At 46.2% G+C, this 12,613-nt stretch overlaps 2 protein-coding genes across 6 annotated transcripts; one reads left to right on the top strand and one right to left on the bottom strand.

The window, feature by feature from the left end:
* Positions 1-130: 130 nt before the first annotated feature.
* Positions 131-4,254, bottom strand: LOC101753259 (pentatricopeptide repeat-containing protein At5g01110). Of its 5 annotated transcripts, none has more exons than XM_004985539.4 (4): positions 2,080-4,254; positions 1,649-1,765; positions 1,342-1,418; positions 131-827 (listed from the first exon to the last, which is right to left on the bottom strand). In XM_004985539.4, exon 1 carries the CDS (start codon positions 4,120-4,122, stop codon positions 2,170-2,172), a length of 1,953 nt encoding a protein of 650 aa, XP_004985596.1. In that variant the 5' UTR covers positions 4,123-4,254; the 3' UTR covers positions 131-827; positions 1,342-1,418; positions 1,649-1,765; positions 2,080-2,169. The 5 variants fall into 5 exon arrangements, with proteins under 5 accessions (XP_004985596.1, XP_022678971.1, XP_022678974.1 ...); XM_022823236.1 differs by having other exon boundaries at positions 131-636; XM_022823239.1 differs by having other exon boundaries at positions 1,649-1,761.
* A 2,017-nt stretch (positions 4,255-6,271) lies between these two features.
* On the top strand, positions 6,272-11,355 carry LOC101782569 (protein CHROMATIN REMODELING 35). The gene is made up of 7 exons (XM_022829800.1): positions 6,272-6,333; positions 6,795-7,404; positions 7,774-7,962; positions 8,357-8,527; positions 9,251-9,937; positions 9,986-11,007; positions 11,172-11,355. Exons 1-7 carry the CDS (start codon positions 6,272-6,274, stop codon positions 11,173-11,175), a joined length of 2,745 nt encoding a protein of 914 aa, XP_022685535.1. The 3' UTR covers positions 11,176-11,355.
* The last annotated feature ends 1,258 nt before the right edge of the window (positions 11,356-12,613 follow it).

The following is a 12,613-nucleotide window of genomic DNA, read 5'->3' as shown; positions in this document are numbered from 1 at the left end:
CATTAGCAAACGGTTACTGTAACAGCACATTGTCAAATCATGGACTAATTAGGTTTAATAGATTCGTCTCACCGTTTAGCCTCCATCTGTGCAATGAGTTTTGTAAATAGTCTATGTTTAATACTCCTAATTAGTATCTAAACATTCGATGTGATAGGGACTAAAGTTTAGCCCGGGGATCCAAACAACCCTTGGTACTTCAGAAATTACATTGTGGAAGAGAGCTCCTTTCTGTGAACTTGTTCACGGCGAGTCGACGACTCTTGCAGTGGTCAACCTTGCTAATATCCCGCGTATAACTGTTGAACGCGTCGAAACCGTGAGCCTCAAGGAAACCAAACGCGGAAGCCTAAGCATATGCTCCTACATGGCTAATTGGCTATATAGCGGTACGGCTTCCTACTGGCATCTCAATTTGATACACAACTTCAGAAGATACCAGAATGTCATCTATGTTGTTCCAAAGAAAACAAGCTCTGCCCTTGATTCTCATTCTCATCCTAGTCCTGGGCGCACAAGCCACCCCCATCGCTGCATCCCGGGTTCCGAGAGAGAAACCACAGCCCCAGGGAAGAAACTCGGCGTCCTTGACATCCATGCCTGGGGCATCCGGCTGCACATTTGATCCGAATAATCCTGGAGGAAGATGCCCAAACCCATGAAGATTTCTTGAAGGCATGTGCAGTTTTATACAATGTTCGTTTATTCATTTTTCCCATTCAATGTTCTTTTGGCTGCTCTTCTGGAGCTTTGACTGAAGGGGACGGACATATTGAGTACCCTCGTCAATTTTCTATCTTTTTTTTGTGCAGTGGTTTTTGCTTAGTCTGCATGTAAACGATGGTGTAAGTTTGTACATATAACATCTTGTACATACCCTGTTCATTGTTGCTGCTACTATGACAGATGAATATGCTGACTTTTTGCATGGTTCGCTCTTCTTACTATCCCTAGTTTCGGACCTCCAGATTCTAAATTTTAAAAGGGTTAACTTTTTCTTAGTCAAATGTAGCATACCCAATCAAAGAGGGGTGATTTTTATAATCATCCTAGCAGTGGAAATAATTACAAAATAAATTCATTGACACTGTTCTGCTGGTCACAATTTCATGAGAAAGAGAATGTTGCAGTTCTCACTAAAAGAAACAACGTTTCAAGGTGTATGGTCAGTAGCAACAGATATTGGTAAACGGGAAAACTAATTTCTTTTTAATCCTGAACTTTTTGTTTCTCTGACCCATCGATCCTTTATATTCCTAACAAAGGGTTGAGAAGATATGATTTGGTGCAAACAGTAGATTCATAAACAAGTAACATGTTTCTTATTTCTTAAAATCTTACCGTTGTGAAATCTGGAGGCCATAGTTGCAGCTCAGGCATTACCATACTTTGTGTAGTCTCTCTCACCAAGTACGGAACTAATCAAAGCATATATATGAGTTCAACAACTATAATAGCAGATGGCGTAAAAAATGTAATTAAATGATAAAATACTGTTCAACAGATATGCAAAGGCTTTGCCAAATAGACTTCTGGTAAGATGATTTTGAAAGTATTCCTAATAAACAAATTGAAGCACATGGAACTAGCTAAGTTTGTAAAAGGTAGAATATACAGAGGCAACATGTGTGCTGGGTGAGAAGAGTACCTGAGAGGTTAAGAAGATTTTCTATGCTTCTTCTGTGCAACATTCCTTGACCTTGGTGAAGAAAACACGCCCACAATATAAGTTCCCGTGGGAGAACACTTTCACATCAATAACTTCCTAAGATAATTATCAGGGTCAGTATGATGGTACCAAGTCACAAACCATGTTTGTAAAAGGTAGAACTGTAGAAGGGTGAAACACTAAAAAGGGACAAAAAGAAAAAGGAAATAAATTTGCACCGCTAATGTCATGTGTACAGATAACAAGTTTCTTTGCTTGGGCCGGTAAAGGACATGATTTGTCAATTCGTACACAAATAAGTATATCAGACATCATTTTTCAGAGTTGATTCCACTATGGCGATAAGCAGAGGGTTAAATGCAAAACTATATGTTGTTTCAACGTTCAATGCTAAAATTTCTCATACTCACCTTCAACCCCTTGAATTCACAATATCTGTGGAGGCAAGAATTCAAAAGACACTGGCAATTTGCAAGGTACAATGCCATTACCAGCATTTCTCAGAATTTGTCATCAGGAGCAAATCCTCTATGAATCATTTCATCATGAAGCTGAAATGCCTCCTTCGAGTTGCCAGCTGCAACATGACCATTAATCATAGACATGTATGTATATCTATCCGGTTCAATTCCTCTCTCACCCATTTTCTTGAAAATCCAACCAGCTTCTTGCACATTGCCATGTTCAGAAAACCCATTTATGAGCATATTATATGTGACAACGTCTGGCTGTACCATTTCCTTCTCCATTATGTTAAACACATTGAAAGCTTCGTCCATTTTTTCTTCTTTAACATAACCATAGATCAGGGTGTTGAAAGTAATTAAATCTGGTAATATGTTGTCTTGCCTCATCTTTTGCAAAAACTGCTGCCCCTTTCTTACATTACCTGACCGGCAATAACCCTTGATAATGGAATTGTAGGTCATGATGTTTGGTACAATACCTTTATCAACCATTTCATCCAAAAAACGGAATGCATCTTCAACTTGTCCCTTCTCACAGTGGCTGTCTATCAGGATGCTGTAGGTAACATGATTGGGGAAGATTTCCAGAGCATGCATATCATCCCAAAGCTCATTAGCTTTGGTCAGATCGCCTTTCCTGCACATCCCATCAATCAAACTATTGTATGTCACAACATCTGGCCTCAAGCGCTGGTGCAACAATGTGTCAAACAATTGCAATGCTTTCTCTATGTTACCCTCCCTACAGTACCCATGAATCAAAGTTGTGAAAGTGCATAAATCTGGTGTAACCCCTCTCTCCTTCATCTCATTCAAAAGCTCCTCAGCATCAAGCAACTTGCGCTGCTTACAAAGACCACTCAACAGGGTATTGTAAGTTACCACATCTGGTAGACATCCACAACCGACCATCTCATCCCTAATTCTCAGAGCCTCAGACATTGACCCAGCCCTACAAAACCCACCTATGACCATTGTGTAAATAACACCGTCAGGCACCAAACCAGAACCCCTCATTTTGCTCAAGTATTCCGCTGCACGATCCATCTTCCCTCTCCTTGAGAACAATCCAATCAAGCAGCTAAAGCTCACCATATCTGGTGTAACACCACGCTGTTGCATCTCCTTGTAAAACTTCACTGCCTCCTCAACCTCCCCAACTCTACAGAATCCCCCAATCAAAATATTGAAACTCCAAACATCCGCTGCAACACCGCACTGGTCCATTGCCCTGAACACCTCCTTCGCTTTATCCAACCTTCTGTGCTTGCACAACCCCTTCAACACTGAATTGTACGTCACGATCCCAGGCTTCAACCCCTTATTAGCCATCGAATCGACCACTGCCATTGCTGCATCCACATCTCCGGCACGAAATCTGGCATCAACCATCACATTATGCGTAACCACATCCGGAAATACGCATCTCTTCTCCATCTCGGAGATGACAGCGTCAACCTTATCGAACTCTAAGGTTTTACAGTAGTTGTGGACCATGATGTTGAGCGTGTATGCGTTTACCTCAGAGTCGGACGAGAGGACGAGGCGGTAGGCCTCCGCGGCGAGGTGAGGCCACTCGGCCCGGGAGAGCGCGGCGAGGAGGGCGTTGGATGCGGAGGCCGGGACGGGGACGCGGTGGTCGAGGAGGAGGCGGAAGGCCTCGAAGGCCTCCCGGGGCTTGCGGGACTGGGTGTAGGTGCGGATGAGGAGGTCGAAGACCTGCGGCTGCGGGGTGGTGGGGCAGGAGGCGAGGAGGGAGGACACGATCTCGCGGCGGGAGGCGCCGCGGCGGCGCGACATGCGGAGGAGGAGGGACTGGCACTCGGAGGCGCGGCCGGCGCCGGCGGCGGCTGTAGCGGCGGCAGCCAGGGCGGCCGTTGAGGGTCTCGCGCCGATTCCTCCTAGGCTGGAGGCGAGAGTTCCGGCCGACCGCTTGGCGGCCGCGGTGGCCGTGGGAAGGCGATGGAGGCGACGGGCGACCGCCATTGGCCGACGGCGAGCGGTGGTGGACTCGGGTGTGCTCTGCTTTGCGTTTTGGAGTGGCTCGCTGGAAATGCAGTGAAACCATAAACCCGTGTTCGACCGAGGTTTACGTAATATCCCCACACGAATACGTAAAGTCAACCAGGCATGGGAACGCGGCTTCGATTCACCGGCCGCGTCCGATCTCGGGTCGGCAAACCTCACCGAGTTCGAGTCGGAGAACTTGCCGAATCCGAGTCGGTCTGCTGCATTGTAACCAGACCATCGGCGTCTACAAGTACCCGGGTCGGGGCAGAGCTTTTGGCAAGCTCGTACGCCGCTCCACAGCTGAGCAGGGACCAGGACAACAGCGTGACGACGCGAATTGCCGCGGTGCTTGCGTACTCGGCCGGATGCCGCCGCAGGTCTCCGGGCCAGCTCCGGGTGCCGGCGCACCGGCGCCGATGATGAGCTCTGGTGCTCCCGCCGGAGCCGCAGCGCCCCCGCAGTCCGGGATGCCACCAGCCCCCACGCCGCCTCAGGCACAGGTGCTGCGGTTGCAGTACGTGGGGGTGAAGCGTCACCCCGGCGGCGGGTGGGCGGCGCACGTCCTGGTGGACCCGGAGCGTCTCGCGTACCGCACCGTGGGCCCGTTCCCGGACGAGCACGCGGCGGCGCTGGCGCACGACCGCGTGGCGATCGCGTACCTCGGCGACCGCGCGCGGGCCAACTTCCGGCCGGGGTTCCACCCCATGGAGCAGCGGTTCCTGCGGCTGTGCCGGACACGGGCGGGGGAGATCGACGTGTGCGCGCTGGTGGCGGACGGCACCTACGAGGCCCGGTACGCGACGTTCCTGCGCGCCGTGCTGCAGCTGCCGCGATGGGGGGAGTACCTGGACGCCGTCCTCGACTTCTTCATCGGCCGCTTCGACGAGATCGGGGAGGAGGTCCTGGCGGAGGAGGGCGGCGACGGCGAGAAACTGGCGGCGAGGTTCGTGGAGATGCACCGGAACAAGGCCACCAACCCGAGGTGGCGCGCCTGGCACCTTACCGAGGTTAAGCGGCGCGTGGAGGAGGAGATGGAGCGGCGGCGGCGGCGGCAGCTGCATGGAGGGAGCAGCGGGGCCGCCCGTGCCGGTGCCGTGCAACCCCAGCGCCAGCAGCAACAGGTCCCGTGACGTCAACATAGGGAGCTGAGTTCTTTTTTTCTGAGATTATGGTATGCAACAACATGTTCGTGTTTCTAGTCCAGTGACGTCTTTGCTGTAACACGCGTCACGAAAGTACTTCAGCCGTTGTGTTGCTATCTGCAACTGCTGTTATGAACGCTCTTATGGGAAGGGAATCGATGCCTGCTTGGGCAAAAATACTCCCTGATCCTGGTACTAACATGACACTCGTCATCTTTCACATGCTGATTCTTTCTCGTTCATACATCCGCGCGTGTAACTGTTTTCACACACTCTATCCTTCAATTGGAAGGCAAATCGTTCGGATCCTTCTGGGCTACTGAGCTCAGACCCTTGCTTGCATCGACTGTGAGGCCAATCGTTCGGATCCTTTCATGTTTCACTGCTTTACGATTCGCTGCTACCCAAACGAGTGTTGCATGTCCCTCTTGGCTTTTTGCCGCTTCGTCTTGGGTACAAAAGGTTTGGGTTCCCAAGTTGGGTGCAAATTTACTCTTTCCCAGGCACCCAACTCTTTCCTTCCCTTGTGCGGGCACAGAAGCGCATCTTCTCTTCTCCGGCCGGCGATCATCATTCAGGTTCCCGCTCCACACCGCCAAATGCTGCTCTGCTTTGTCCACTGCATTTCTACATCCGTGTGTTGTTTTCTGCAAGTACGATCTGCGGGTTTGGGGTTGAATTGAGAGCTTGCGAGTTACTGTAGGGCCTTTTTGTTTCAGTGATCAAATCGAACTCATTTTTTGAGGTAGGTTTTCAGAAAGAAAAAAAAAACCATCAGGGCCCGCAGTTTCTCGCCAGCTTTCTTTGCAACAAAGCTCACCGTCTCTCCGCCTTCCCCTCCGCTTTACCTTTACCTCCTCGCCGTAGTGTTCCGTGGCGGCCGCTATCGCCCGTGGTCCGATCCTGCTAGCCAGCGGGGTCGGCAAGGCCCATCTGGCGGTTGGTCTCGCTGGAGAGCACGACCCGAGATTGCAGGCCGGGGCATGGCGGCAGGTTCCGCCGACGGCCCGGCGGACCGCTCACCGTCGTGTTCCCCTTCTCCATGGTATGCGAGGTGGATTCGAGTTCGGTAGTAGAATCCAGCGGCTCCCCTTTGCAAGAATGCAATCAAAATGGTCAGGACTGGTTTTATCTCACACCTTTATAGATTGTTAAACAAAGCAAAGCCTGCTATCGGTCATCCCACTTCTGTTACCACCATGAATCCATGATTGGTTTGCATTTGCGTTTCCGCTCCTTTAATCAACCTGCACATCATCTCTGGCGTGCCTTTGTTTCATCTCGCCCACTTCCTTTCACCATGAACTTAAGAGATACTTTCTTTTTCCTAACAAAGGTTTTCCCTGCTTTTATAGAAAGCAACTTAAGAGATAATATTTATGCGTGACAAATATGCAAGGTGGATGGACACCACAAGTACACCAAAAGGCATTTTCCGTTTAATATTTAACATACCTGTAATATGCGCATCTAACGGTTCTTTCTATATATTTTTTTTTTCTGAAGGATGGATCCTGCTGGCTTCAAAAGGCAGAAACGTGGCAATGAGCCTAGCTCACCAGGGACCCAGTCCCAGTCAGACATCTTCCTTCATAATAGATGTCTTCGTCTTCAGTTTCTTGAGCAACTCAGAGAATTGAAAACTGGGAGTTTCGATCTGAAGGCAATCAACACCAAACGGCGTGAACTTATTGGCATCATAGAAAGGCTACAGCAAGTACCTATCCAACAGCTTTATGCCAGCCCAGTGCCTAAACCATCAGATTCAACACCACATAATTTTGGGCAAATTGGGAGAAATTATAGCTCCAATAATGTTATCGACTTGGATGCAGACAAAGACAATTTTAAATACCATACCCAAGCTAATGTAGGCAACATTAGTGCTGACTCAACAATTTCAGCAGTTGATTCTAATGACAAGGACAGGGTTAAATCCTTTGGACATGAGAATTCATCTCCTAATCAAAATGCTAATTATATCGGGCAGCACCTGCTGCTTGAGCAGCCTGTCAGACATCAGGAAATCATCAAGTTGGATAATTGCAGTAGCAGTACTGAACCACAGGTTAAGAAAGTGAAGGGTGGCATGGACACTGACAACGGTTCTGTTGAGGTGAGCTCAGCTTGTCTTGAAAACGGATCTCGTTTTTACTGGAGAAAATGATGATGTAGATAACTTATAAGAGATGAAGCTACTGAACATTCACCATTTCCATGATCATTCAATTAGATTTATAGTAGTATGCTCTAGCATTTTGTAAGCTAAATTGTGTTGAATGCATCCATTACTAACTTGTTGCCATTCTGTTTCAAGACCAAAAAGATTATTCTATTTGATAGCGACAGTACTTCGGGGCAGCAGCCATTGATCAAGCAAGTACATGGAAACATAAACACTAATATTGAGGTATTTTTTTCTCATAAATAAGAGGTTTACATGCTATCTCCATCCAATAATGTTCACCCTTTTGAATTTGAACAGGACGATCTTGAAGAGAAAGGAAAGGTTGGAAGAACATTAGATAAATATGTCGGTTCCTACAAAGTACCTTGTGAAATTGTACAAAATGAACTACAGAGCAACGAGAGTAATCATCATGAGAAAGACAGCCCGGTTGATGAGCTGGATGATCTTTGGATGGGCATGTCAGTTGCACTGGCATGTTCAGAGGTACTCAAATATGAAATCATTCAATTTGTTGTAACTGTATTAAGCTTGGACTCTAGCTTTATGATAGACAACACAGTACATAGCTTCTAAATTTTCTTTGTGAATTGTTTAATTGTAATTTGATATCCACTTGTGAAGGTTTTCATGCCTGCAATTCAGAAATTTGTTCTTACTAGATAAATCCCTGTAGTAGAGTCTTACCTAGCACATAATGACTTGACTAGTTGTATTGCAAATTTTGTGGTTATATATGTTATGCCCCTTTATTATCCTTTGACTCTCTAATTTTGACACTTGACCATCAGAGTAGTACTAAATTATTACTTTTTGCTAGTCTGGGATTTGGCATTGGTTGTTTCTTTCTGTAACTTGAGCCTAACTCCATTTACTTCAGCAGATCAATCAAGTCGGTCAGAATATAGTTCCAATAGAGAGTAACCGTGAGGAAACAGAGGATGCATGTAACCATGACTTCCTGATGAAAGATGATTTGGGCATTGTGTGCCGTATTTGTGGTCTGATTCAAAAGCGCATCGAAAGTATTTTTGAGCATTCATGGAAAAAGGTAAAGAATTTCTTGTCCAAATTTGTTTGATCAACTCCCTCTTTGTTGGAACCATTAAACTGATTAAAATATCAATATCATTTTCTAAAGTTATGTCAATCTTGATGACTTCCTGACAACCGCATCATTACAGATTAACGTTGAATGCAATAATTAATATTTTTAGCAGTTATCTTCATAATGGACTATTTTTCATGAAGCATCAGCTTTTAATCTGCTGCTGATGTTATTTGAAACTTTATGCAGCAGTCAATCTGTACACAATTGCATAAGCTAACATGATTTTTTTGGCATCACATGGAATAGAAAAATTGGAGCTGTTTTTATTTCTAATGAATCATACACTCAAAAAGATTCAAAGTTTCCCTAAAAAATGTGTCCTTTCATCTAATTTGCCAGCTGCTGGAGCTACTATGCAGTTCTGCTGGTGTTTGTTCATATGTTGACACCTTGGCACGTGTAGGCTGTAATTATTGATCAAACACACATTTTCGTACCATTCAAAAATTATGCTTCTGATGTGTTTCTGACTGAAAAAAAACATAGATAAAACTTAGAGATCCTTTTCCAATATCAGGCCCTATTCAATTTCTCATTTGCAAAGCTTTTAAATTTTTACGGTGATGCACTTATTTCTTTATCTTGAATTACTAGTTTTCCATGCTCTTTTTTGTGAGTTAGAGGATCCCACTTCTCATCTCTTCTTTCTCTTGCATGCATCAGTGCAAGCAGACGTACAGAACATACCCAGCAAAACACAGAAAATCTAGTGATCCAGATTCAACTGAGAATCCTTTAGGTACTAATCTCAATGTGGTTCCTGATGCTCTGTCAATCCATCCTCAACATTCACAACAGATGAAACCTCACCAAGTGGAAGGTTTCAATTTCCTGATCAAGAATCTAGCAGATCAGAACAATCCAGGAGGGTGTATTCTAGCACATGCGCCTGGTTCTGGAAAGACCTTTCTGCTGATCAGTTTTGTCCACAGCTTTCTGGCCAGGTACCCTGCTGGGAGGCCATTGATTATGCTTCCAAAGGGTATCTTGGGGACATGGAAAAGTGAGTTTCTCCGCTGGCAAGTTGAGAACATTCCTCTGTATGACTTTTACTCCTCCAAAGCTAATAGCCGGTCTGAGCAGTGTAAAATTTTGAAATTGTGGGAAGAAAACAGAAGCATATTGCTGCTTGGCTATCAGCAATTTGCACACATAATTTCGGATGACTCTTCTGATAGAGAAACATTAGTGTGCAGAGAGAAGCTGCTGAGGGTCCCTAGCCTTGTAATTCTAGACGAAGGCCACACCTCGAGAAACGACCAAACAGACTTGCTCAGTGCACTTGAAACTATCCAAACTCCTCGAAAAGTGGTGCTCACAGGAACCTTGTTCCAGAACCACGTAAGTGAGGTTTTCAATATTTTGAACCTTGTACGACCTAAATTCTTGAAGATGCAGAGATCCCGTGCAATCATGAAGCGTATACTGACAAAGGTGGACATGGTACGGACGAGTGTGCGATCGAAAACCATATCTGAAAAGGTTTTCTATGAGTTGATTGAGGAGAACCTTCAGAAGGATTCAAAAACAATGAGAGTGATGATTATTCAGAATCTACGCGAGCTAACTGAGAACATACTCCACTATTACCAAGGTGAGATCTTGAAGGAGCTCCCTGGACTCGTGGATTTCACAGTTTTCCTAAATATGAGTACCAAACAGGAAGATGTCGTCAAGGATTTGGTAGGATTGAAAAGATTTGAAGCACATGCAAAATGCAATGCTGTTTCTCTTCATCCATGCTTAAAAGATGTCAAGAATGTTGACAAGAAAAATAGAAACATCAGCAAAAGGAAGATGGATTCAATCGTACACGGAATTGACATCAATGATGGGGTGAAGGCAAGGTTCATATACAATCTGTTGTCTCTTTCAGAAGCCGCAGGAGAGAAGGTACTTGTGTTCAGCCAGTATGTGCGCTCTCTTGATTTCTTGGAAATGCTGTTCACCAAAATGAAAGGATGGAAGGCAGGAGTTAACACTTTCCTGATGGATGGCGGTTTAACTCAAGAGCAGCGAGAGCAAGCAGTTGAGAGATTCAACAACTCACCGGAAGCTAAAGTCTTCTTAGGCTCCATCAAGGCGTGCGGGGAGGGGATCTCCCTTGTTGGTGCATCTCGTGTTGTCATTTTGGATGTCCATGAGAATCCTGCTGTGATGCGGCAGGCAATCGGACGGGCATTTAGACCAGGGCAGTCTAAAATGGTGTACTGTTACCGCCTCATTGCTGCTGGCACATTAGAGGAAGCGGATCACCACACTGCCTTCAAGAAAGAGCAAGTATCGAAGCTGTGGTTTGAGTGGGATGAGCTTTGCAACAATGAGGATTTTGAGCTCACCAAGGTTGATGTTTCAGACTGCAAGGACAGGTTTCTTGAAAGCTCTGCACTTCAAGAAGATATCAAATCCCTATTTAAGAGGTATATCTCGATGATTAATATCGATACTTTTTTTGCTATCCGCTAGTAGAAGGTTGAACGCAATGATGAATACACATTCTTCTTAATACAAAGGTACGTAGCTCTCCTGTGTATTCTCGAAAAAAAGCAATGATGAATACACCATCCTTCGCTTTGTTTTGCAGGTGAATGCGTGCGTTGGATGCTGACAAAGCGACAAGGAGGCTTCACAGTAGCAGTGGACGAGCTAGCTAGGAAAGGGAAGCGAAGCAAGTTTTATTTGATGCTTCTTGCAGTGTTAGGCAAATCCGGTGCAGTGTGTTTGTATAAAGTTCTACGAGTATCTTACAGTAGAAGCGTTAACACCAGTAAATGTAGGAAATAACTGCTTTTGGTTGACATCTTGTGTTCCCATGGAATGTGACGATAAAGTTATCGACATACTGATTCTGTGGTACGATAAATTTCTGGATACGTGAGGTAACCAGATATATTTCTCTGCTTCTAATTTCTGGTGGATGAACATTCAGGTAGCCATAGAAAGTTGTAATGTGTCAGGAGCTCTTCTCTTCTGAAATCATATACGTGCTCTATCATCCGAAAAGAAATATTTGCGCTCTATCCAATTTGGTGATCAGAGTTATTGTTACGGGTATCGTGAGAGATCTCTGCGCATGCCATGGCTGAATCAGATGTTCATGCCTGTTCATGAATTCAGATGGAGCATCAGTCGAGCTGCTGCTCCACACGCGCCACCGCTCCGCCCATCGAGGCGGGCCGCGGTGGAGGCTGAGACCCCGTAGAGTGAGGCCAATGATCTGCGGCGGCGATCTCTGCGCTTCTGGCCGGAACGAAAATGGGGAGGACGGCGGCTGCGGCGGCCGGGAGTCGAGCCGTCCGAATCGGAATCAGGGACCTTTTGCAAATAGTGGATCCGGGATTTTTTTTCAAATAGAACCCTAAATCAGATCGCGATCAATAATCACGATCCAAATAGGGGTTATTTTGCAAATATATGTTCGGACATTTTATTCAGCACGCCGGAGGCCGGTCGTAACTGGATCGCGGTTGCGACCGGCTCTTGGGCTTATTGTGGGCTGTTTGGTCTCAGTTGGCAGCCCAGATCGATGATTGCCGATCCATGCCCATTGGATCGCAGGCGCACGGCTCATATTATCGAGCAGGTGTTGTGTAATTACGGCCTAGAGACGTTTCGCCTCTTCTAATAGCGATCGTGGGGGAGGATCGAAGAAGGTGTTTCGGCGGCGGACTGACGGAAGCCGGAGAATCCCCCGGCCACCCGGCAGCGCCGAAGGCGAAAGGAAACGGCCGGATACTACAATCACGACGAGACGATCAGATTAGCAACCGGTTTGTGGCTTCTGCTTCTACCCAGCGATCGAGCATCTCCGTTCTTCGTATCTCGCCATCCAAGTCGCGTCGTCGCCCTATTCTGCTAAGTTAAGACCGCTGCTGCAGCAATCTTTTTCATTTCAGATGTATGATATTGATATACGAATCTCTATCTTCGAGAATAATTCAAAGCAAACTGATATATCGATCAATCATACTCCCTCTGCCCTAATAACTGTCGCTTGGGAAGCGTGCTGAGCGGCAGATAAAAAGG

This window comes from Setaria italica, chromosome IX (assembly GCF_000263155.2).
Source record: "Setaria italica strain Yugu1 chromosome IX, Setaria_italica_v2.0, whole genome shotgun sequence".
Lineage (NCBI taxonomy): Eukaryota > Viridiplantae > Streptophyta > Magnoliopsida > Poales > Poaceae > Setaria > Setaria italica.
The sequence above is the reverse complement of the archived record's forward strand: the minus strand, read 5'-3'. Positions and strand labels throughout refer to the sequence as shown.